The 26,815-nt window shown below is 39.5% G+C and overlaps 1 protein-coding gene across 3 annotated transcripts in view; it reads right to left on the bottom strand.

Moving 5' to 3' along the window:
- Positions 1 to 211: 211 nt before the first annotated feature.
- USP37 (ubiquitin specific peptidase 37) overlaps positions 212 to 26,815 on the bottom strand; it is a 32,671-nt gene continuing 6,067 nt past the window's right edge. For 2 of the 3 annotated variants that reach the window (XM_081920260.1, XM_081920261.1), the window contains exons 5-24: positions 25,776 to 25,957; positions 25,434 to 25,505; positions 24,282 to 24,379; positions 22,940 to 23,024; positions 21,056 to 21,217; positions 19,585 to 19,716; positions 18,912 to 19,035; positions 17,355 to 17,560; positions 16,487 to 16,604; positions 14,829 to 14,908; positions 14,202 to 14,366; positions 13,621 to 13,686; positions 12,454 to 12,598; positions 11,428 to 11,683; positions 9,221 to 9,387; positions 8,181 to 8,244; positions 6,736 to 6,851; positions 5,435 to 5,504; positions 4,852 to 4,990; positions 212 to 4,075 (exon numbers count right to left, since the gene is read on the bottom strand). In XM_081920260.1, coding sequence (XP_081776386.1) covers positions 3,988 to 4,075; positions 4,852 to 4,990; positions 5,435 to 5,504; positions 6,736 to 6,851; positions 8,181 to 8,244; positions 9,221 to 9,387; positions 11,428 to 11,683; positions 12,454 to 12,598; positions 13,621 to 13,686; positions 14,202 to 14,366; positions 14,829 to 14,908; positions 16,487 to 16,604; positions 17,355 to 17,560; positions 18,912 to 19,035; positions 19,585 to 19,716; positions 21,056 to 21,217; positions 22,940 to 23,024; positions 24,282 to 24,379; positions 25,434 to 25,505; positions 25,776 to 25,957 — 2,535 coding nt within the window. In that variant the 3' untranslated portion in view covers positions 212 to 3,987. The remainder of the gene's footprint in view (positions 4,076 to 4,851; positions 4,991 to 5,434; positions 5,505 to 6,735; positions 6,852 to 8,180; positions 8,245 to 9,220; positions 9,388 to 11,427; positions 11,684 to 12,453; positions 12,599 to 13,620; positions 13,687 to 14,201; positions 14,367 to 14,828; positions 14,909 to 16,486; positions 16,605 to 17,354; positions 17,561 to 18,911; positions 19,036 to 19,584; positions 19,717 to 21,055; positions 21,218 to 22,939; positions 23,025 to 24,281; positions 24,380 to 25,433; positions 25,506 to 25,775; positions 25,958 to 26,815) is intronic. The other variant, XM_081920262.1, reaches the window with a different exon arrangement.

Raw genomic sequence — 26,815 nt, 5'->3', positions numbered from 1 at the left:
GAAAACGTTTTGAAGAATCATAAAAATAGGCGGCCATAAATTTAGAGTATCAACTGCAACAACAATAAACAGCAGTGAAAACTGAGAACCATCCAACCCTCTCAAGCATATTCTGAGGGTGTGCAATGCACTGCAGAGGGAGGGAAAGAATGTAACTCTGTGCTAAACAAAGCTGTAAGACACCTGCATCTTTTTAAAAAAAGAAACGAGATTCAGCATTAATGAAGAGTGTTTAATTTCTCTGAAATCAATCTACACATCATTTAAAGAGGAAGAAAAGAAGGCAGAATTTAGTAAAGAATACATAGAAACAAGTCTGCTAAAACACAGAAAAGTGCTGCTCCACATTAAGTGTCAAGGGACACAAAGTGACTCCCAACATTAAAAAAAAATCCCCAAGACAACTGCCTCAAACACACATGACAAGAACTCTCGCCCCAACTCACTCACTCCCCCTAAGTTTTTAGAGAATAACTTATTAAAGAAGCAGGGGAGCAAAGAAGTAGGTTAACACTGGGAAGTAGCATAGGGGCAACAACCCACCCACTTCATGTTCATTCCGAGACGGTTCACTCCCCATGTTACACTGGTTCAAAAATTCTTATACAGAAAACCAATTCTTATACAGAAACTCAACTCCGCATCTTACCCCAAACTCCCATTACAGGGATCTGAAAAAGTCCATGGATTTCCAATGAAATACTATTTAATTATAATTAATCCAGCCTTTAATTAGTTGCAGGGCAAGCAGGTTTTGTTAACCCATCTAGCATCTGAAAGACCCTGCATGCCTGAAACAAGTAGTACACCTTATGCTGTTGACTCCCCCATGGTGGAAGGGTGCGGGGAGCCCAGGATAGAGAAATCACTGGAATCCTCTATCTTCAAGGTTATTCCAACAGACTCCATTTATAAAACACTGAGCATTCATCTTCCAGTAGTGAGGGCAAAACTGATGGACAGATTTAACTTTAAGTGAAACACTGGTGCCTAATGCCCTATATTTGCATGCTTAGGTTTTCAATTTCTAGCCCATGGCTAGAAAGAACAAGCTTTTTCTTATATAAGGAAAAATCTTCATTAAAAAATAGGTGCATGGTGATTTCTAAAGTTTTCTTTAGCAAACAACCTGAGCTATTTTATTAATCCAGCTATATACAGGATTTGTTGGGGAGGGGTGGAGGTTATGGAGAGCTTAGTTACTTAGTGCAAACACATATATGGCTATTTTTCTTTATCAAAAAGTAAATATAGCAGAAAAATACAGCAAAAATAGGGCAAATGTAGAAAAGTGAGGTTTAAAATATGCAGGCATGAACCAAACAATAAATTCTATTGGGTGAACTCATGTTTAGTTGCTTCCTTCTTTTGAAACCAAGAATAATCGTCTCAGAAAGTTACATATCACACTGCTCTAAAAACAAACCTTCCCTTTAGCAGGCAACAGGATTCTAAACAGCAGCAGTAAGCCACTGCTGTTTAGGTCCCCAAAGTTTCTGTATTTCTCAAGATTACCTATAGTACAAGATGCTATAAACCACATACTTAAAATTTGGTTCTAAATGTAATCCTGAATGGCCGAGAAAACTGTACAAACGTAAACTCTTGCACAGTTTCAGCACTTCATGTTAAAACAGTAGACAATAAAAACTGATTGAGCTTAGAATCTCCCTCGCACAACACATTCTACAGATTTTAATGGACTGCAAATGCCAACAAGGATGTAAATGTAAATTTACATATATAGAGGTACTAGATAGTACCTTCCTTGCCAGCACATTTCACCTTAGGGGGCAAAAAACTATTTAGAAAGTTGCCATAGCTTGACATAATCACTGGCTTACAGTCACTTCTGGCTAAGTTGCATTCTCAATACTAGATGAAGCAAAAACATATGATTGCTCTAATAATTCCACATTCCTGACAATTCGGATGACTCTGAACCTGAACCTGGATGCTCTATACTGTCTTATTATGACACCTACCTATAATATTTTGACTGTAAATATGGGAGTTAATTTATCTTGACCATGCTATCAATATGAACCTGTAGGTGTCATGACAACTATTTAATGCATTTATCTGGGAGTTTCGGGGGGGGGGGAGAGATGGACAGCACTACCTCAGAATCAGTAAGAGATGTACAGCCTTACTCCAGAACAGTATTTCATTTTGAGGCTCCTCTTTTGCACCTCAAGAAAAACCCCTTATTCCTTACTAAAAAGCGCATTCAAATAACTCTGACCGTCAACAGTGCAAAATCACAATGATAGAATAAATTTAAACACTATGCTTTTGGCAGTATGACTTGGGAGAACTTTTGTTTGGTTTGGCAGATTAGCCAATCAAATAATAAAGTTATCACCCTACTACTACCCTTGACACAGCAAATGTCATTCAGAGTTGCCTAACACAGCCTGTAATTCTATAAGCCCGGCAGGGAAATCCTTCCACAACAGGTAATACCTGTTGCCTACTAATGCCCATGGTTTGTGTCTTCTAGTCAAAGGATTATATTTCTTAGGAAGTTCTAATTGTAATTAAAAACAATTGTCAAGAAGGGGGGACGACAACCCTCTCAACACCTGTTAACCTTTTCAAAAGAAAAGTCTGAGTTAGGGGCAAACCAAGAGGCACCTCAATTATTAGCAATTTTATTGCCACAAAAGTAAAAGTGAAAAAACTGGAATAAATTTCCAGTATTAAAATGAGGAACAAATTAATTCTAGATAGTATTTTTCTTGTTTGTCCTTTCTGTCAAACAAGCTACAAAATGAATTTAGTGTTATCCAAATACTATTAAATAACCAAACCCTAACATCTACACCCTGAAATGTCTTGAAAACATCAAATAACCACTTTTGAGAGTTCTCTGATTTTTCCAACTGATTTAACTGCACTTACCACACAATTAGAATAAATCCAGGTACATTTTAATATTTCATCTGTTGGCATACAACTCTTGCTCAACAGAGTAAAGCTGGGATATCACACACACACACACACACACCCCTTTCAAACACGTGCAGTTTTTCAGGGCTGAAAGCCAACACAAACACAGGGAAAACAGAACTCTCGTTCGTGCTTCATTTACTGATTAGCACTAGCTGGGCACTGGTAAAAAAAGGCCTGCCAAAAGCCAGGACTTGCACTTCCAGTTAGCTGCCTCTCTCACTGCCAAACCGGGACAGTCTTCAGTGAAACACAGCTCATATATATCTAGATATATATACACAGACTAATACAGATTATACACACAAATGCTCACAGAGAAATAAAACCTTTCTGCAAATGGCAGTACTTAGAAAAGAACACAGTCAAAAAAGAATAAAAACTTTAAAAATTATATATATATATTTATATAGTATATATTTTAACTTTAAAAACAAGGACGAAAGTGAACTATGTGAAGATGTAATCCATGGGTTCCAAAGCACCGACAGTTTGTTTCCTGGATCTGTGTGATCCTGTATTAAAGACCATGGGTGTCCCAGTTTCAGCAATGCCAGGGTACTCCATTTAGCTGAGTCAGCCTTCAGCACTTTCCAATTCACGTTATGTACACAATATTTACCAGATTCGAGACTATTGCTTATTTTGCTCTCGTGTAGGGAAGGAATAGAAAACCACCCAATATGTAGCATCTTCTCAGTTTCCCCGTGAGAGGTAAATGGGCGAACTTGAAGTTGCTTCTCACACCATCCTTTCATGAGTTTTTGAAGGAGCCATTAAATCCTCTGGCCTGATTAACACCATGGCTGCTGGCACAATTATTTCTTGACTATTTAAAACAAAAGAATAAGAAGGAAACTCCAGGTAAAAGAAGCTTAGCTGCATGGTTGAAATTCAAAAGGAAGGCGTGAAGTGGTCCATTCCTCCTATTCCATGGGGTTGTCTCAACTACGCCCTGAGTTCTCGGGGGTTTGTGGCTCTTGCATGTCAGGCAAAAGTTCAGAAATCACTTGCGCTCAGTTAAAGTGACGTTCTTCAAATGGGCTGCCGAACTGGCTTCCCCACCTCCGTGCAAGGCAGCTGCATATTCTTTTCCGTTTCTAGCAACTCATCAAATATCTCCCTGGGAAACACAAAAGAGGTTCACATCAAAGAAGAAGGAAAGCTTCTAATGGGGAAGCAAAGCTGTAGAGCAGGGATAGGAAACCTTCTGGGCCTAGTGAGCCAGATGTTTATCTTCCTGTACCCCACGGATGAACTTTAATAGGTGGGTGGGGCCACTCACCTGTCAACCAGCTGACTTCATGATGACATTAGATGAGTGATAGGTGAGAGGTCCCATTTACTAGTCAAAGCTGGCCAGCCAGGGTTAGGTCTGCTTTTCCCACAAGAAACCTGCAAGCAAAGCAGCACCTAGCAGGACTGAACTCTCTGATCACCAGCTGCCGAGTGTAGGGTTCAACCATATTCTCAGCAGGGGACTACAGGGAATGTGCTGGTGAAGCAGTATCCAGTAGGATTGTACCCTGTTCCACCCAATCCATCAGCTGCCATCACACAGTGATATCAGTTGGCTAAGTGGGGATAGCCTCAAGGAAAAAACTGGGCCTCCTGGCAGGTCAAGATTGGCCTGTCGACTGGAGATTCCCCACCCCTGATGTAGAGGGTGAAAAAGACAGGCAAATCTGCTCAGGTTCCAGAGTTACAGCCTCGCTATTTTGCACCTTCCCAGTCAAAGGGCTATTAAACAGGTTCCAATAATTCTTATAAGCTATTCAGGACCATACTATAACTAGCAACTAGGAAAACAGGAATTAGAAACACGAGACCATTTTAGAGAATGCAAATGCAATAAAAAAGGATTGGACCATTTGGGGAGGACACATAAAGTACATTTACTTGTGCATATAAAAGAAGATGTAGCCACTCCTGTCTCTGTCACTCTGCACAGAGGCTTCTTGAGTTCTGGATACTTCCAAGTCATTGTATGTGAACCATACTTGCTTGCGAATGTCATACACATCACTAATATAGTGACCTTCAATATGATGGGGGAGAGAGAGAAAGAAAATATTAGAACACCATAGACTGTAGCTTCCAGAGTACATTAAGTATCAGAAGTATTTTCAAGCCAATTTGTTTATTAATTAATAAACTGAAAGACAATAACACACCCTAGTACAAACTGCATTTTGCTATTTTGAAAATGATTGATTTAAACTAGCAAGATGAATTCCACTTAAAATAGCTGGTTTCTCTTGGATAATTATTTCTATGGGCTTCAGTGAGCTTAACTCAATTGCTGAATTTAGGCAACAACCCTGTTGGTTCTGGGAAAACTGATTTTTTTCCCCCAAGCACACAAAATGAAATATTAACAATCTTCTTCTTTTTCCTTTGTGGTTTTGGTTGCTGAAAAAACAGAAGAGACACACTTTTCCTGTAGAGAGCAGAGCTATCAAGGAAGTGATGTTTGCCTTACCTGAGGAGGAAGTGTCTCCAATATGGCTGACAACACTAATGAGTCGATAGGAGTTGGGCAGCTCTCCTGTCTGAGGAAAAAGTCAATTATTAGTTTAAGTTTGCTCTTCTACCAGACTGAGAAAGGTAGGTAGATTATGGTTTAGCTACCATAAAATCTTTATTGCACCAAACACTGGAGCAAACCTTTTGAGATATTGCTAATTTGCTCAGGTCAAAGCTTACGGGTAACTCAGGAGCAGAGAACATACAGCCTTAACTTCCTCTCATTTTTAAGCTAGCTCTCATCATTGTTAAAACCCCAGAAACTGGAATGCCGTCAATGTGCCAATGCAGAGCTCCAAAAGGCTCAGTACGGAAACTCTGACCTTACTGGGTGTTACCTAGGTCACAGCCTACAATGCGCTAACAGGAAGATTTCCTAGAGGGCATGTGTAAACCAGCAGGGAGAGAGACAGCACAAAGAAACTATTCTGAAACATCAACAGAATACAACAGGCACAATAGCCAGAAAATTGTGAGGAAGAAGACTGTCTCAAACATCTCTACAATATTCAAGATGTATGAAGGAACAGTGGAAAAATAATTGTTTGCCTGCATTCTCTAAAAGGGAAGGCTAGTTACTGTCACACTTCACTATGTTAAAAATTGGGTTTTAGAAATGCTAGTTGAAGGGCTTGTAAAACCTTTTCCTTTGAGTATAAAAATAACCTTTTCAATTTATACAGCAAACAAACAAAACAAAACTTCAACATAATACTAAACAGGTGCTTGTATGATTACTTCACAATTAAGAAAGTTATCTTACCAATAATGTAATTACTGTGCTGCATGAAATACCAGCTTAATTAACCCAGGGATGCATAGCCTGTGGTCCTCCAGACATTGCTACACTACAGCTCCCTTAGTTTCTGACCACTGGTCATGCTGGCTAGAGCTGATAGGAACTGGAGTTCAACAATCTATACAAGGCCACAAGTCCCCCCACCCCTGCTTAGCCAACAAATCAAGATGTGCATTTCCCCCACTCCATCCTTCTCCCTAAAGGGAAATCACTATTTCTCCACCCTCATCTCCAAGAGGAAGAGTAACTCATCCAAATGATGAGGCAGGCATTTGAACCCAAGTCTCAAACACTACCCACTGAGAGAACTTTACAAACAGTCTCAAAGATAGCTAAGGATATCATACCAAACAACCTGAACCATCAAAACAGAAAAGCTCCCCGTAAGCATTTATATATGCTTTTACTCCACGTATAGTAATAAAATGGGAGCTAGTCCCAATAGCCCAGACCATCACCTCAGCATTTCTTTTCAATTCCTCAGCTTCTGCTTCTGAGTACTCCATGTCCAGAACATCCTCATTCCCAGAGTCCTCATCAGAGCCAAGGCTGTCCAGAAGAGAGCTGTTAAACTCTAAATACCATGAAAATGATACTGTGTAAGACCCTTGATCATAAGCATATCACAAAACTGACAATATACCAGCACACCATTTACCCAAAATATTTCCCTCTCCTTTGCTAAATAAAGCACTGTAATAATGGGCATCAAGTAAATATTCTATATACACACAGCAAATAGTTTCTGTATTTTCAATTTTATGCAAGGAAACATCCTTTTAAGGCTTCATTGAGGTACTGCTCTCAAATGTTGCTGCTCCAGTTAAAAGGTGGAATGCAACTAGTGTGTTAGCATCTTGCCTCTTCGCTCATGGCAAGAAATGATCAAAATATAGAAATTTAATAGTTGCTGGACTGAGCAAAATACATGCAACTTTTTCTAAGTAGCGGGAAATTTTAAGCTTTGAGGTTCTGTAACATTTCCGCTTTGGTTTTCACAGAACTATCACCACCACCACCATCATCGCAATAATAATACTCTGAAGCCAACTCTGCTTACTGCTAAATAAAAAAGTTCTGCTTTGAGTTAATTACTTGCATATGAAAGTTATGCCACTTGTCATAGCTTTTGCTGTAGATCACCTAAACCAGGATTAAACCCCATGTTGTTAAGTTTTACAGATTTGGAAATTTGACATTCACATTTTTACCACTGACTCGGTAAGACAGGTCAGGATTGGTGGATCACAGATCAGCCTACATACAAGGCACAGTACAGTTGGTCAGCAGAACAAACTGAAAGGGAGAAGGAACCACAGAAAACAAGCTATGATTGCCTATAGAGCATTCTGCTACGCCCACAAATCCTACCAGCATTGTATCTACCTCCCTCTAGCAGCAAAAGCCTTCAGTAGAAAACCAGTACTTTGCATCTCTTAACTATCTGTGCTTTCATGCAGCAATGATATGAGTCAATTCCTTTATGTCCTGTAAATGTCTACCAAACAAACACATTTCCCCCCATGTTGTATTCATTGGAAGGCAAAGAAAACTCACTTGGGGGAGAGCTTAAACCATTTACTTTTTACAAAGGCTTTTAAGCAGAGTTGCTGCCAAAAATTTGCAGAAAATGAAATTGGAATGTGAACTTAATGAGGATTCTCTGACAGAAAATTTCAAGGGAAGAAAAAAGAAAGAATAGTAAAACAATTCCACTGATCTGCATGTTGTGTTTCAGAGTTTACCAGCCGAATGTGCTTTTATATTGAACCTAAACTGGAAGGACTAGAGCACAAAGTAATACAAATGAGGCAAAGAACAAAATACCAGCTTCCTTTCAAGTACTGTGAGCAATTGTGGAATGATATGTAAACTCATCCCTATTTTCTCCTGTACATCTCACCTTGCAGACTTAATTCAGTGGCTCGTTTAAGGTCATCATCTTCTTTTTGTTCCCGCGCCTCCTGCTGGGGTAGAGAACCAAACTTAGTTCACTGAGACACTTCCTGTTCTTTTTATAGGTTCCCTGTTACTGCCACTGAGAACTATGCAACTCTAGTTTCTACAACAAACCTAATTCCCTGTGCAGGCACGTTTGAGACCAGCCAGAGCCCAAATGTTCCACAGGGCCAGCCTTAATTAAAAGGTTGTTCAAGTTGCTCAAGTTTGGTATGCAACACAGCATGTCCCCAAGTGCCACAACAAGCTCTCTACAGCTTTTCTTTTGAAAAGTCTTGAAATGAATGTGAACTGCTTGCAAAGCACAATAGTTCTGAACAAAATTTCCCGCAATGTAGCAAAACGTATGCTACTCTCTGCCTAAAGCTAAATGAGGACACAAGCCTTTAATGAAGAATGGAAAAATCTGCTGCATTTAAGAAGAATTCTAAGAGTATCAGTGCTTGCAGTGCTTGCAGCTTAACAAAAAACAGATTTCATTGGTAGGTGGCTCTGTATTCCTCTCACTTACTTCAATCAGGGCAGTTATAAGACAAACCCTTTTATTCTTAGAGTATTTCCCCTCATAATTCACAATAACTCCCAATGGCTATAATAATAATAGTTTATTATTTATACCCCGCCCATCTGGCTGTGCTTCCCCAGCCACTATGGACGGCTTCCAACAAAATATTAAAATACAGTAATGCATCAAACATTAAAAGCTTCCCTAAACACTACTATGCCTATTCAGCTCATCAGTTTGAAAGTATTCATGAAAGCTTTCAAATCCCACTTTACAAAAGCTCTTCAATCCCCCCCCCAAAAAAGATTAGTAATCAAAGGTCTCTTGTACCATGTTATGGAGCAGGCTAAAATAACCCCACTTATACGTCTTCTTAAAGGAGACACTAACTGTGCCCTGTGATTTCCTATCACCAGAGAAGGAATCTCTGGTTGGCTGTTTTGATTTCTAAGTGCTTGTGAAAGAGCACTGGCTCTTACTTGTTCTTGGAGGCTCTGAGCCAAAGCCTGCTGTAGCTCCTGTTCCTCTCTTTCTCGCTCCATGTCATACTGTTGCAGCCAATCAACCTCCCCTTGAGTGCCTTCCGGAGTTTTATTTTCCTTATTCTCATCAAAATCTTTAGTTATCTCAGGGAAGTTGGCAAAACCTATGGAAACAAAAATACCACGTTGATGCTTTAATTTTGTTTTTAGCAGCAGTTGCAAGGGGAACTTTTCTTGGTGGTCACCAGCTAAGTCCTTTTCATTCTACGCAAATCTCAGGAGCAGAGTGACATCTACTGGTACTTCAGGATGAATTCTATCAAGGGGGGAGTGTTTTCTGCAGTGAAGAACATTTTTCCACTTGATCAAACCTTTAAAGATGAGTAGTATCAAGTATTTTATTGAACACCTTTAAAAAAAAAATCACACTGAGGAAAGATTATTTGCACCTATGTGCCTGAAGTATGCAAGCTCACCCTAAACTATGCCTTTCTGGACTTCTGATTTAATTTGGTATTCCCATTTTTTATCTTTACATTAAGTTTCTAAGAATGAAGAGAAAAAGAAGGCAATTTTTGCATGATTCTCCACATGGGTTGTCTTTTTTGTGTCTTCTTTTCCCTTTCCAATTATAAGCCAACAGAGTTAAGTAACCTATGCTTATTTTTATAATAAAAGTGGAACAAAATGGGTAGCCATATTTTTACATGTGAAAAGATCAACATAGGACAGTATCCAAAATGGTTCTGTTAGTGCAAGGATTTGTGTTTGCATAAAAAAAACCTTCTACTTCCTCTCCCTGTGCCCTCCCCAAATCTGCTCCAGAGTGTTGGGAAAACCAACAGAATAGATTTATAGAGCTACAGGTAACTCTCATTATATTAGTAAATAATATTCTTTAAGTCAAGTAAGAAAAAGAACCAGACAAAGTTGTCCCCTATCTCTGTTGTTATTTATCTTGATGCTAGAAATATTGCTTCAGAATATAAGGAGAAATGAAAGGTATTGAAGTGGGATGTAGAGTTGAAGGAATGGGTTTCCCAAACCCCAAAACTGACTGTGCAGGCAGTTTTTAAACTGCACCAAAATCCCCATTTCTCCTTAGCTAAAATGCATAAACTTCAGCCGTTGAGCAAATGCAAAAAAAGAACACAGCTCTCTCCCTTATCAGTTTGACGGCAAGACTGGCCTTGACTCTACCAGTAGAACAGACGCAGACATATCTTATGTTCTGAACACAAATGATGCAGAGACCCAAGTCTGGGACTAACGCCAGAGCATGTTCTCGGAAGTAGTGACCTCTTGCTCCAAGATAGGAGTAGGAACAGGAATATCCTTTTATGGTCAGAAGTACAGGAAGGAAGATCCCTTTATGGTTGAGAGTACCAGAGCAGGAACATATGTGATGTCAACCTGTGTACGTACGCCGACGTGGTTGGGCTCCTAGGGGAGGAGTGAGAGGGTGCCTGGAGGATATATAAACTGCATGAAACCTGTCATTTCTTTGTACTTGCTGTGGACTCACCACGCAAGTGCCTTCTGCTATCCGGAGAGCAGAATAAACTCTTTCTTTGAAACAACCTCGGTGTCATTTTGACTTCCTTCCTCCTGTCCCGGAGCAACGCAGACCCAATCAGTGAACTCTAATAAGGCTACAGAGTCTATAAATTAAGGGCATTTGCTGATGATGTAGTGTTAACATTGAAACAACCACTGGAGAGCACTCCCAAACCACTAGAAGAAATTAAAATGTTTGGAGAAGTGGCAGGTTTTAAAATAAATTCAGACAAAACCAAAATGTTGGTCAAAAACATGGATGAGGAGTTTTTAAAAGTTTTAGAAGGGTTGTCTGCTTATTTTGGAGTTGTTTGCTGTAAAGAATGTATATTATGTGGATAAAATAATAAAGGATTTTATTTAAAGAATAGTGGAAAATGTTTATTGAATATATGGAAAATAATTTACACAGCTGAAAACACTGGCAGCATGAAGATAAATTCAACAAACAACATTTGATCAATGTAAAAGTGGAAAATTGATTTGAATTGTTATAGTAAAATATGCAGGAAAGTATTATATATAATATGAACCATGGAAGGAGAAGAAGGGAAGTCATTGGATATTTTAAAGTTTGTAAAATGATTTTGAAATGTAGAAAAATGATATATTATTTTTTAAAAAACTGTTTGAAATGTTACTTTTACCTGGCTCTGCAAGGGCTTTAGGCTTCTCCACATCCATAGGTTCCATATGATCTGGCAATTCCTGCAGCTCATCATCTCCAAAGCCAGTGTCTGGACTATTTGTGGGCTTGTCTTCATCATGGCTCACTGACAGTGATGTTTCCCTCTTACTGATTTCCAGGACTGCTGCTAGAAGTTCCTCCTCACTCATTCCATCAAAGCCAGCATTTGTTGGCTCTGAAGCCTTATCACTCTCTGTTTTGATTTTCTTTGAACCCTGCAGGTGATAGAGGCACAATGGTTTGGGTATGTATGACTACCACAGAGGCTGAGCTAACCACTCACAAAACTAGTGCGACATTTTCTTGAGGGCCAAAGCTGTCTCTGATCCCCAGATCTACAAGTGTCGGGTTTTCAGGACTGAAGAGGCACAGTTATGCCCTGAGAAGGGCTTCTCCGTTTGTTACAGTGATGCATTGCTGCATACACTGCCTCTTTTCAGTGCATGTCCACACCAACTTATGGCTATTAGGAACTACTCTAGTATTTACACCAGTCCATGAGCCACTTCAAATGTTTGAAAATCTCTAAACACAAAGCAGCTCAAGATGAAAAGAAGAATGTGTAAAAGAGCCAGAAGGTACCAGCAATGAGATGTCTGGCAATGTGAACCATGTTTTATGGACCTGCATTGCTCATTCCTCTCCAGGCTTTAGTGTCACTTGTCCCAACTGGGCTGGCACCGGCCATAGCTTTTCACAGTTGTGCACACCCACACAGAGACAGGCACATAAGACAGACAGAGCGAGAGTGCACTTGTCCCTATTCCTGTCTTCTCAATCATCAGCTTTGCATATGGGCAATAAAGCAGCTTTCCTCAACCTGATGTCCTCTAGTTGTTTGGTATTCCAACTTCTAGCTTCCCCAACTAGGCTATACTAGCTGAGGCCGATGGAAGTTGTGGCCCAAAGTATATGAAGAGCACTAGATTGGGGAAGACAGGTAACAGAGCATGTTTGCTTCTCCTGCCCCTAACCCTCTCCTTACTTTCTCTAGTTCTTCTCGTTGCTGTTCCCTGCTTTGGAAATCACATTGTTTTTGGCTGTTTGCAACGGGACGTTTCAGCGGTTCATCTTCACTGTCTGAATCCAGGGTGTTTAGATTAGGACATTTAAACTTGAACGAGTACTTTCTGAAAAGTAAACACAGAACCTTTATTCCTTACCTTTGAAAAAATCTGTCAGGGACAAATAACATCAGGTTAAAAAAGGAGGTTTCACATAACAGCTATACAGTTTTAATACACGAATTCAAATAAATCCACCAACCTACAGCAATTATACAGTTCAGTTAATATTGACCCTTAACAATAAGACACTGTATTAAAAATTTCTTAATCCACATCTAGAATGTTCTGCACAAGGTAAGGATTAGTATTCCTGCAGCTCTTGAGCCCCAAGATTACAAATTTCCGTCTGGTTCAATGGCATTTTCCAAGTAACTGATGGTGGTCACTCAACAACTTTAAAAAAAATGGTTTGGTAACCAGCTCAGCAATTTTGAACTGGTTCAGATATAATATACACAGGGCAAATCCACATCACACGTGTAAAGCACATGACCTTCCCCAAAGAATCCACTGTAATTCCTCTCACAGACAGAGCTAAAAGTCCAAGCACCCTTAACAAACTACAGTTCCCAGGATTGTTGGGGGAAGCCATGCACAGTAAACATGCTTTAAGTGTATGGTGTGGATCTGCTCATAGAATGCTTCATGCTAAAATTTACCCATACAAAATACATGACACATCCTTTTCAATTGTCATTATGAATATGAAATGAGCTGGGTCAGTCGGCTTGGAAAACTGTGCATTAAGAAACCAAGGTGCATTTGGGAGGGGTAAAGATGGGGCACACAGGAACATGGCTCATTCTCAGAGAGGTGAAACAATTTATCAGACTGGGATTGTTTCAGACAGGGTCTTAGCTTAAAACAGCTACAGCAGTAAAATATTACTTTTATCTACAATTTAACCAAGTGGAGCAAATATAGCTACCAAATGTCCAACATCCTTCAGCCTGCTCGCTAATCCCCACACTGAATTAATCTGATTATAAAAGCAAGGATGTACAATAAAAAAGTAAGGGGAATCAGGGTTGTTTTTGTATACTTATTCACTGCAGGTTCCACAGCCATGTAAACCTGTTACTTACCGACAGGGCGTGAAAATGCTGGCAGAACAGGAATTCACCATTTGGGATACTTTCAGTGGTCGAGAGCTAATTAAAACAAAAGCAGGTGCTTACTGTATGACATTTGAAAGCCTACTATGCATGACCAATTTGACGGTGACCTCAAACTCTAGTCTATATCTTTTAAAAAAATGTGACAAGAAACCTTTGCATTGGATTAACAATACAATGCTACAAAATATATGTTAAAATATCTTATCCCTTTACACTTTTTGCAATGGTTCTCAATACGGCACTGCTGAAGCCTGTTCCTGTCTAACTCATTTTTCCAACTTTATAGTTATCCTCATTCTTGAGCAATCCCCCACTAGCACCCTCAATTAACTTTATTCAAGTTCCTTGTTATGCCCTGGAAGTCATAGACCAGCGAGAACGACCTACAGAACAGGACAACTGAGTCAAACCTCTAAGATCAAGTTGGTTAAATCCAATATAAAAAGGAAATGATCACGACCTTTTCCTAAAGAAAAGTATCTATCATGAAGTATTTCAAATACGTTTGTAGGCTTGTCGGTAAAGGAGGAATAAAAGGCGTAGCTTACATTGCTGACTGTGCACTCCACCCCAGATTAAGTGGGGACCTTGTGCTTTCTGTACAGTGTGACTGCAGGGTTAAAAATCTTGGTATAACCACTTGCTGTCCAACTTTGTGATTGAGGGAATGCGCCACATTGAAGCTATACCGTTTCAGGTGAAGAATCAAGACCCTTCAAGACACAAAAACAGTTGGAAACTTCATTAATGTCGTTTTAACAAAGATACAAAGGAGTTGTTTATTCCTAGGCAGAATACTTCTCGCACAACACAGAGACCTGGTGCTCTTTCCCCAGCTCGCTATCAATACGTAATAAAACTGTGTGGGTGGGACAGGCCATGGGAATATATAGTTTTTCATCTAGCATCAAAGTATGCCACAATTTTTGTTAGAATGAGAATTCTGCAGCTGCAAGTCCCTTCTGTTAAACAGGGATGCTATAAAGCATCCTCAAAGCCATCTACTGAACTCCTATTTTCAGGGCTAACATTATTTTGTTCTACATTTACAGTCGAGCAAGGCAGCCACTTTTAAACCAATATTAAACTTTCACCCATCATTCATTTTGTTCATCTATATATCCTGAAAGTTACTAGTATTTTCATACAATTTTGTACCAAGGCCATATACCTACCTGGGAAACCGACTGAATTTGTGTGTAACAAGAGCAGATTTTCCATTGCATTTCTCGCAAGAATATTCTATCTCTTCTGCCTAAGAGACATAATACAAACAATGAATACAATACAATACAAGGATTGTAATCTATCAAACCTTATTTAAGGAACAGGTAACTTTCTATCTCAGAAGTGCAGAGACCCACTTTCTATTTCAGAATGCAATTAGCAAATAAATTGTATGGTTCACATCGATTATAGTGCTCTGCAGGAGGCTGATGTCTGTCTAGCGCAGAGACTACCCTGTGGACTCCAGCTTTATGGAAACTATAATCAGCCCAGATATATGACTAAACCCAACAGTATGGCAGCACTGAAAGAAGTGTTTTGTTCTATCAATCAGTACAAACCCATGCATCTTCATTCAGCAGTTGCTCTGCTTTGAAAGGGGTTTACTCCCAGGTAAATGTGCACATGACTGCAGCATAGGTTTCCTTATTGTGATTGGATACTGCTGAGGTCTGATCAGCATATGTGTTAGATATTGTTGGTTAGAATTTTGCTACTGGTCTCTAAATGGTTACATGAGTTGCCTTGAACGTTCCAACTAGCTATTCTGTGAACCACACTGAGAACCCTGGGTATAGGGAGGTATATAAATTCAATAAATAATTAGAATAATAGTGGGACAAATAAGCTTAGCGCTGGAAAGTTAGCTTTGCCATGTGTGGGGTCAAAGCTGAGCGGTGTAGAATAATAAAGTTATTTCTTCTCAATATGTGTTCTCTGCGCTATTGCCCAAAGTAAGTACTACAATATACTTGGAGAAGTGTCGCTTATCCAAGATTCAAACACAAAAACTGGACAGACGATTCTAATATTCCTAACTGAGGGCAACTTCTCCTGTACTTGGCCACCCAGTGTCAAAGGTAGATTTATATACCACTTTTCATTGACTCTCTCTCATTCCACTCCCCATCTCCGTGCATAATTCACAAAGGCCTAAATTACTTAGACTCAAAGTAACTTAAAAACCATCCAGTTCTTCGTGCTCTACCTGGATCACTGAGATCCTCTGATGGGGCACTTCTGGTGGCTTCCCATGCCCCTGTGATTCAGTTGGCCTTTACTAGGAACCAAGATTTTAATGTGGCAAGCCCTATGGATTTCCTTGCTTGTAAAGACTTGTCAGGAATCATCCCAGCCTACTTTTAGGTGTTTCCTGAAAACTGTGCTATTCAGACAGGCCTTCAAAATGCAAATTTCGTTCACCTTAGCAGTTTTAATGTTTTTACTGATCTTATTGCAACTTTGTATGTGGTATATACTATCATGTTGTACTTTTATGAAAATTGTGGCCTATAAATATTTAAATAAATCATAACATATGGAACAGATTATTGCTGCAGAAGCTTGGGCTTCTGTAATATTTTGAGTCTTGTTCAACTAATGCCAGCACCACACCTGACCAAACAGTGATTCCTACAAAGGACATAGGTCTTCACTTAGAGCTGATGGGGAACCCATGCAAATCTATGCATTCATCCTTAGCTTTGCATGAAGAAAAGAATGGATAGCAAGAAGTATTCAGACACTTCGATGGTGAGATGAGGGGGGAGGATCTGTTAATCAAAGATATGCTGAATGATATTAAAAAGCCTTGTATATTGCATACCCTAAAAAAGAGGTCCAAGGAATCTTGGATAGATCGAGACGGATGAAGTTTTTTTCTTCTTGGAAAGTCAATTGAAAGGTCATTAAACTGCTCCCGTTTGGTGACAGTTTCACCGCACCTGCATTGAAAAAAAAATGTCCTTGTGTATTTTAGTCTACCCACATATTCCCTATTCATTGTATTAGTAACTCATAAATATATCCAAATTTCTGAGTATATGAGTCATCTCAGATATCTTAAGAATAAGCATTACATAAAAGATGTAATATCAGTCTGTAAAAAACCATGTAGAATAAATAAATACATATTTTGGCATATATTTAGTGGAAGAGGTAAGAGAAATAGTCTCACTGAATTAACTACCAAAGATAGAAGAGGATATGTAATTGAAGCAATGAAACATGTAATTTATATTAATAGGAATTCTATATTGCTGTATTTTGTAGATACTTTATTTAATATTATAAAAACCAAAATAAACATTAAAAAATAGAATAGGATATCAAAAGGAGGTCCAAACTGCAACTTCTTTGACAACAATAGCACTTATTAAAATGAAGTAGTTGTTTCTAACATTAACATTACAAAAGAAGGGTGGGAGAAAAGTAGAAAAGTATTTATCATTTGGGGCAAAAGAGCTAGAATTACAAAGGGAATGCCTAGTAGTAATGGGTATTACACGACAGCAGCATAGATGGAATAGCTCTCTAGGCATGAGATCCAGCACCACCCCAATGGATGTGATGGAATTCCTCTTCCCACCCACCCTGACTTCTGGGGCAGATTTTGGGGGAGCAGAGGAAAAGGAAAGGAGGAGACAGAAGCGTAGAACAATGAAACAAGGGGGAAAAACTGTTAAAATACTTACATTTTACATATGATAGAATGTTGAACTTCAAATTCTAAGTTTGCAATTACTGGGCATGTGTACACTCTGGTGGCTGACAAGTCATCAGATATACGTCCTAGAGAGCTGTCTTCACCAGATATTGGCTCAGTCTTCCAAGTTTTGTTCAGCTTCTCCACATCCTCCTTCAGCTGATCCAAGCACTGACTTAAGAATTCATGAGCATCCTAAAAACATGTATACATTTCCTTAGAATAGTGACTTTCAAGACCCATTCACACATTTATTTAAATGTATCTTATATATAAACCAAATTTACCTCAATTTCTTAAAGAGGGTAAGGTCCCAAACAATACATTCATACCAGAATCCACATATTCAATTCAATTTGAATTACAAATATCCCAAATAACTAAGTTTTAAAACATAGTTTTAATAAAACCTAAAATTGTGGTTCGAGGACCCGACCCCCGCAATGTGAAATGAATACACCAGGACACGTGATATAAGGTTAATGGGCAAGGAAAGGCCACAACTTTATTGATTACAGCAGTGAAAATGTATTGGCTTAGGCATTGGATCTCTAAAACAAGTGGGTTTATTCACCAGTAGGTGGAGCCTGTTGATGCTAATCCAACTATAGGCTCTCCCCTGATGTCACCGAGGGTCGTGCCATGGCCTCCCGCCAAGCAGGCATCGGACAGAATACACGACCGCCAGATTCCTTTAACGGAATACCCAAAAATTGAAGGCATAGGCGATGGCCACACCTAGCCCTTCGACACACCACAACACATTATTCCAATGCCTAACCTACCCACCAATACCACAAAAGTTGTGACGATTGCTACGAGGTAGGCGAAAAAAACAAAAAGCCTAATGCCAAATGGAAAAACTCCTACCAGGCCCCCTGGACAACCAGGGCGACCAACCTAAGGTCCATAGCAAGGCCAATGACCTAAGCCCTAACTCAAAGGGAGTGGAGGGTGGGTGACTCGCGGCGAGACGCCGACGAAGAATGAGGCCGGGGAGAGGCTGGCGCCGCAGCAAAAGGCTGCTGAACACGCCCCCTCTGAGGTACCTGGTTGGATGCCTGCCAAGGGGCGTGGGTGCCAGCCAGGTGAGGTGGAGGCAGGGGGCTAACGCCCCCTGCTAGGGGCGGTGCTCGGGCTCCCGCCACAGACTCCCCTCTCTTGCAGGGAGGAGAGTCTTTCTCCTCCTTACTAGCTCTGCGTACTTGTGGTTTTCATTTCCCCCAATACGTAATCACAACTTTGCTTATTTAAGGTGAAAAACAACAAAACAGAAAAAAGATCTAACTTTAACCAAACAAAAGCAAATTAAGAGAGAGGCTAAAGGAAAAAAAGAATGCAAAAAATAATAATAAACTAAACATTTTACTAAACCGAAACACACATTATGTGTATACAGACACGGGACCAAATGCATCTCATGCTTAAAGGGTATTTTTCAGTGGGAAATTGTACAATTTTATGCAGCTCTTTTTGCATCAATATTTCCATAGTTGGTCACATCACTCCTTAAAATACTTCAGCTGCTAGAAAGCGAAATACTTACATTTTGCATGTAACCAGAGAATCTCTCTGCAGTAGCTGAAATTGCATTTTTCACCTTCTTAAGTAGGTCTTTCTTTACTTCAGGGCTACAAACATCTTTTTTAGCAAGTAGATGGGTAAAGCGCCTGGACAAATTAATGCAGTGACATTTAAATGTCAAAAAGCAAGTTAGGCATTGTTTAATGCTAAAAATATCTGCAAAATTAACATACCCTTAGAAATTTGTTCACACTCCTTCCCATTATACTGCATGTATTTTAAAATCAACTCACATAAAATATGTTATGCTTATTAGCAGGATCTTGTATGAGCAGTAAAAAACGACTGGCCCAATACCCTTTTTATAGGAATGTATTATTCAAACTTTGGTATGCCCCTCTCCACATAACCAGGAAACCTATGACTTACTGTTTTTCTAAGAATCCATTTATTGTGCTTGCAAAACTTTTTCAATACAATGCACACATCTATTCATTACCATAGCAAAGAAAGAGGAAAAAGCAGAGGCTCAATAAATGAGGAACTGCAGTAATAAAAGCAGCAACCTTAGAAAATATAGGACTTTATCAAAAATATATGCAAGAACAGTTACATATAGCACGCCAAATCTGAATGCTTCTTTTGAAGCTGTACTAGGAAAAAATGTTTACTTAACTCACAAAGCTGGTGCTTACCTGATAAGTGCATTGTTTGGAACTTTTTTCCATGGGATATTTTGTTTCAAAAGATCATTAGCAAATGATTGAATTGAAAATAGAGATTGTAAAATAGCATTCATGTAACAGGTATTCCCCAAGTTTGTAAACCTGTGAAGAAGCACAAGGTGACACAGTTGTTACATTGGAACATTTCCAACACAGATATTTTACACTGACTACAGAAGGTCAGCAAGCTTTTTCAGCAGGGGGCCGGTCCACTGTCCCTCAGACCTTGTGGGGGGCCAGACTATATTTTGGAGAAAAAATTATGAACAAATTCCTAAGCATTTTAAATAAAAGGACACATTCTACTCATGTAAAAACACACTGATTCCCGGACCATTCCCGGATTTAGAAGGCGATTGGGCCAGATCCGGCCCCTGGACCTTAGTTTGCCTACCTATGGACTACAGTGTGCACACACATGCATACACACACTGATTAGGAGTAGGAGTCTGTCTGCTTGGAGTATGCAATGAATAACAATCATAACACTACACAACAGAGTGTGGAAAGATTTCTAAACAAACATTTGTATGATGTTTATAGATAAGAGCCAATTAGATCCCAGATTCCATTTAGGCTTCTTAAGTAGTAGGCCTGTACTTGTAAGGTCTATAAGCGTGATCTTATAAACTGTCATCCAAACTACCCATAAGATGCTTGTGACAAATCCATCTGAAGATATTATTAATTTTCTTTAAACATAACAAAATTTTTTTTTCTTTTTTTACAAAAAGGCTCTTGAAACAAACCATGCAAGGAATGCAGAAGAGGGGGAACTAATAGATTTGTCACACACTGAGATTCCTTATTATCACAGATCTTTTCTAGAAACCTGATGGGCAATTCTCAATACAAGGAAGCATTACTTCACATGTTTAATTTGCAGACGAAGAGGTAAAAAAGGAAATAGAAGAGGAAAAGATTTAGGACGATGGAAATACATTCAAAAGCCTACTTGTAAAACAGGGAATGTTGTAAGAATGTAAGTACCATATTTTTCTGTATATAAAACGCCCCCATGTATAAGATTGGGGAGACTCAGATTTAAGAAAATGGGGGGAGATATATCTGTGTATATGACGCCCTCTAATTTTTGACATTATTTTAAAGGAAAAAAACCTAGTCTTAAACACAGAAAAATATGGTAACTCTGGTCTGCCCTTGCTCACAGTCTTAATAATCTACAAAGCTATTAAATTGTTAAATACTGAGTTTGCGTGAACATAAATGGCAGCCCCTGCTCAAAGGGACTCTAACTTAATGTTAAACACACAGCACAAGAAGAAGAATAGTTTTTAAAAATGAAGACATGGAGATATGGTGCTGGAAGGATATCTAGTTGTAGAAAAAGCTGACAAGTTGGATTTGTTTCTATGTAACCAATACCTAAACTGAGCACAGCGTGTGCCCACACACAGATACTGAAAATCTAAAAACTTACCCTTGCAGTTGCTGCTGTGGGTGAGTGGAAAGAGGGACTCGTGGCTTGTTCCATCCCATGTAATCCTGGTTAGGTCTCATTTTTTTAACAGAGAGAGGGGCTGGCTGAGAGAGAAACCCCAAGCTTCTTTTCGCAGAAGGAGTCTGATTCAACAGATTAGTCCTACAAGGCGAGATGGATAAATAGCCATCAAATCCATCTCAAGAATAACAATGCCAGCTACTGCCACCAGTGATAAAGCAGCAGTCATATTCCATGAGCACTGAGGGTGCTTTGAATGGGGATGCATCAAAAGGAAGTTATCACAAGGTGGTCAGCCTCCCAAAATGTTTGTTCATTCTTCCTCTTCCTCTCACACATGCAGGATGCTTTGCATCCACAGAAGGGCCATATGTGATTATGAATCACATTTATACAGCCTACAAAGACTCCTCTGAGTATTAATCACAGACCCCACTAAAGAGCAACACATTTCCAGCTCCCTGTTATAGATAAACCTGCTGGAAGTAGAAGTAAAAAGAATTCTAAATTCATTTTTCAACTTGCACGGTTTTTAAGTATGTATAACAAGTTCTCCTTAAAATTACTTTACACTTGAAGATCACACTTTTGGAATAAAGCACTGTGAAATAAAATTTATTATTATTATTATTATTATTATTATTACTACTACTACTACTACTACTACTATTATATATGTATCCTGCCCTTCATCCAAAGATCCCAGGGTGGTTCATAACAGAAGAATACAAAATACATAATGAAACAAAAACAAATACCCCCCCAATAAATAAATGCCATCTGTTCCCCAAACACTTAAAATATGTATACTTCCATCACTGCTCACAGTGCTAAACATACTCCAGCAGAAGATGAGCAGAAATAAAATTTGGCTAGCATGCTGAATACCCCACAGGCATGGGAGTTTGAAGCATAATACACAGTTGTGGCAGATACTAGATGAAGCAGGCTAGACCAGTCTTAGCAAAAATAATACCTGCTTTCTATCTTTTTAACCCATGGATGTGATTACTGGTCATACTGCATGATGCTGAAGGGAGTTGTAGTCATAGAATCAAAGAATTGTAGAGCTGGAAGGGAACCCAAGGTTCATCTAGTCCAATCCCCTACAATGCAGGAATCTCAACACGCTCCCCCCCCACATCCAATCTGAAACTATACTAGACCTTGCTTAGCTTTGCAAATGTACTAGCCGTTTTGTTGCTGCACCTTTGGCAGGCCACAGGTTACCACCCCTGCTCTAATCTCCTCCTAGCTACACCAACATGGAGTTTATAAATTATGGCCACCCATTCCAAGTTTTCCTTTGTGCACATTTCTGTAGACTATAATCAGTATTACTCTACCCAAGAAAGCTTAACTTAAAGGTTTTCCCTGACTGTAGTGGCTGATTACTACCTTTTGGACAAGGCATTAGATGGCAGCCATAAGCCATATGCACCATTAGGTACTTTAGTCTTGTACATACTAAACAACCAAGAGGTTTTCTGTCACTGTAGAAAAGGAGCTTCCCTGGCCGCACATAGTAGATGAGGAAGATGCAACAACCCAAGAGCCACAGGGTTTTTTGCTTGGGTACAAAGGTCTGCCAAAATGTCTTGCTGACTAGTATCAGGCTGATCTGCATGTGTGTATTTACCCATTTATACAGGACAGGGCATGCGCTCTTATATCACCTAGATGTATTCAATTAGCACAGCACCCAGCATTTTATGATTTGCTTACTCCTATGCAGAAAACGTTTGAAATGGTCTAAGAGTAACATAAGAAGCTGTTTTCATGAACGAACTAGACCATTTAATGAATGGAGCACTCCAATGACCAAGAATTTGAAAGAAAATAGCCAAGGAATGCTGTACTTACCTGTCCAAATTAGAACTCCCAGCTGAATAATCCTTTGAAGATGATCTGCTTCCATAAAATGAAGAGGATTGTAAAGGCAAAACTCCTTAAAAGGCAAAAGAAATCAATTTCTGTAAGAACTGTCTTAGAAAGTAAACTATACAACTGTCCAACAGTCAACATTTCAAAGGAGATGCAACAATTGAACTGTGATTAGTTTCTGCCAAAGGCTTCATCCCTGCTATAAAATACTGCAATGGATATATCTGCCAGGCAAAATACAGATATTTCACATCATATGAACCTTGGGAATCTTTTGCCCTTATCACGTCTCAAAGCTCTATGCCTTGGCTACAGCAGAAGAAGAAGAAGAAGAGTTTGGATTTGATATCCCGCCTTTCACTCCCCTTCAGGAGTCTCAAAGCGGCTAACATTCTCCTTTCCCTTCCTCCCCCACAACAAACACTCTGTGAGGTGAGTGGGGCTGAGAGACTTCACAGAAGTGTGACTGGCCCAAGGTCACCCAGCAGCTGCATGTGGAGGAGCGGAGACGCGAACCCGGTTCCCCAGATTAGAGACTACCGCTCTTAACCACTACACCACACTGGCTCTCAGCAATGAGATTTATAAACTACGTCATGGCTTCACTTAACCTCCAGAAAGCTTAGTTTTATGCAATATAAGTGGGTGTTTGTGTAACTATATTACACACAAAGTATTTTAAAACCCTCCAAGACAGGATATATGTGCTTTTATATTATATGTAGAGGCACAATGTTAGCTATTAGGGTTGCTTTGCTAATCTGGAAACTTCGGATTCAAAGCCAGAAGAAGAAAGAAGAATGCCTTTCCCCAACATAGTTTCCAGCAAACATCTACTGAGTGATGATATTATAATTGCTCCTGGAACAGTCAACTTTAGCATTACTTTTTACTGAAAAAACACAGTGCATTGTTTATCAAAATAAATTTAAAATGCTATCTCCTAAATTTCAATGTAAGTACAAAATGTCTAATTTAGTTACTATCTCCAGGTGGAATTAATTTATTGATCACCATGGTGGAATAATAAGGAAAATCAGTGGGAAGTCAGAAACAAATTGCAGACTCATTTCTGTAATATGCAATCGTAGCACTCTCTCCTCCTTCTAATCCCCCATTTAAACAATTATCAAGATAAAACTCTCATTTGGACTTCCTTACTTTCATCTTTGCATTTTAATGTTTTCTCAAGTGAGAACAAAGATAATTTCATTATACAGAGACTTTTAGAAGCTCAGTTGTCAAAATAAAAACAAAATGTGTTTAGTTTTAACTAGTTAGCCATTGTACAAGATGGTCAAAAACAGTATCATTTTTTTACCTGATGTCCTATTCTCCTCAGTCTGTTTCAAGCTCATCTGTTTTTCCCTGCTGCTATATAAGAATTTCCGTGCTGGATCAGTCATGGCTTTGTTATTGCTGCAGATAAACCCATATAACTTTAAATAAGTTATGTAAAACATTACAAGTTCCCTAAAATCTCAGGTACAGTGGAACCTCGGGTTACATACCGTCCACCTTACAAATGCTTCGGGTAACGAGCTCCACTAACCCGGAAGTAGATGCCCCTAGTTGTAAACTTTGCCCCGGAATACGAGTGGAAGTCGTGCGCCAGTGGCGCGGCACCAGTGGGAGGCCCCATTAGCGAAAGAGCGCCTCATGTTAAGAATGGTTTCGGCTTAATAACAGAGCTCCAGAACAAATTACCATATTTTTCGCTCCATAAGACACACTTTTTTCCTCCTAAAAAGTAAGGGGAAATGTCTTTGCGTCTAATGGAGCAAATGCGTGGCCCCTGGAGTCGAATTGCCCAGGGGCAAAAAGCAGATCGTGCTTTTTTTTTTTAAGAAAGTGGGATGGGGGTGTTGAAACAAAGCCGCTGAGCAGCCGATCGGCAAGGGATCGGGAGGGACATAAAGGACTGTAGAGATAAAGGAGGCTTCCTGGGAGCGGGGAGGTAAAAGCACATGGATCCTCACGATTTCTGCATTGAGTCACCACAAATTCACCATCAGATCACATAGCATGTCTATGAAACAGCCTGCACCAAAAAATCCACGCATCCACTGTTTCATGGGGCCGCAATGGCATAAAAACAGGGTTACAAAGCACGGATCCACATGGATCCTCAGCATTTTTGCACTGGGTCACCCCAAACTCACTGTCAAATCACATATCATGTCTGTGGCCACATTTTAGACTTACATTTTAATAGTAAAATTATAAAAGACCATTAGATTCAAATCACTCATTCAGTAATCACCATGAAGGGCAACTATGAAGAACATTTTTAACTGGCATACCAAACTAAAAACATACAACATTCCATATTTCTGAATCCTTACAATTTTCAAGTGCTTCATGTTTGCAAGGCATTATGAAATAAGAGTGAAGAGAGATTAAGGAGTTTTTTTTTCCTAATAGAATTAATGTGGGGGGAGGGGAATAAAAAGTAAGAACCATAACAACATACGTTGATGAATCATTCTCTTTTGGGTAATCTTCATTCATCTCAGAGGTAGGCGGTGTCCTTTTCCTTCTTTCACTGTTTTATTAAGGGGGAGAAATCCTTTAGTCAACAGGCAAACAATGTGAGCCCAACTCACATTCTCATGAAACCTCCATAAGCCTTATCATAAAATGTAAAAATGGTTAACTGCCTTCCAGCTAGTTTAGAGTTAAAGCTTTTAGTACATTTTCCAAAGAGTCTTAATAAAGACATGGAAAGCAGTTTACTAATACAATTTTCAAAGCTATTCATGTTTTAATGAATGTATATCAAAGGCTGCAGTGCATTAAAAGTTTATTTTCATACCGGTTTTCCAACAGCCCTGTTCTGTGAGGTGTTGAAGCAGCAGAAGGACTAGAAATGGTAACTCGGTAGCCAGGCGTTCCAGTTACTGAAGAATTCTTAATGGATGCCCTTCCTGGGTTGCCCAGCACCTTACGAAGTTGAGTTTCATCTTTATTTTCTACAATCCCTTTTTTTGAAGGAGTCTATGAGAATCATAAACACTGTAATCAGTACAGCATACTGTATTTCAAATCATGGACCCATTTCAGAGAGTCAGTGGCACATATGCTATCAGCAGGCCACCTGGCAACCCAGCAAACACTGCATATGGATTACATCTGTAGTAACTGGCGCTTTCATACAGAACTTATAAGCAGCTGCCATAATTTTACTGCGGTAGCCATATTTCAAGTTGCCATGATGACAGACTTCGCTGCAGTCACTGATTCACGCATAGGATCCCAAATGGACTGTGAACCTGCTAGATTACCTGTGTAGGCTAACTAGATGCCTGGCTGTATGTAACCACCTCACATCAGAAATCCTCTTTGGCCGGGTTGCATATTGTAAATGAAAAGCAAAAAGAATAGTAGAACAGTTTGAAGAACAAGATCTTAGGAGGTACCTCCTTACCGTCCAAATAAAGGTAAGATACAGGTGTGGTATTCAGATTTAGCCTCAATCAGCCTCTAACTACTCTTCCTTTATTTGGCAGACTAGACTACAAGTGCTACAGAGTCAGAAGCAATATACATTCTTTAAGAACAGTGGCCTGAAACGGAACCTTGAACTTATCGCGAGTGTTCCTTCTCCTTGGAGATGGGAGGTCATCCTGCAAGTGACTCCACCCATCAGTCTCCAGACGAAGGGCTACATTAAACTTCCTATCTCCACTCTTGGTGGCAGGGGGGCTGTCTCCTCCCAGTTCGAAGACAAAATTTAGAAACAATTGCCCCAAATGTGTCCCGTGTGACATTCTAAATTGATCTGAAACTTCGGGAAAAGGAAAGCATATGTGTCAGAGGCCACCAATGTGGCTGCTCCCCACACTGAGCAGGACA

This window comes from Podarcis melisellensis (genome assembly GCF_964234715.1).
Source record: "Podarcis melisellensis genome assembly, chromosome: 1".
Classification (NCBI taxonomy): Eukaryota; Metazoa; Chordata; class Lepidosauria; order Squamata; family Lacertidae; genus Podarcis; species Podarcis melisellensis.
Note: the sequence above shows the minus strand (reverse complement) of the source record. Positions and strands in the feature narration are given on the sequence as shown.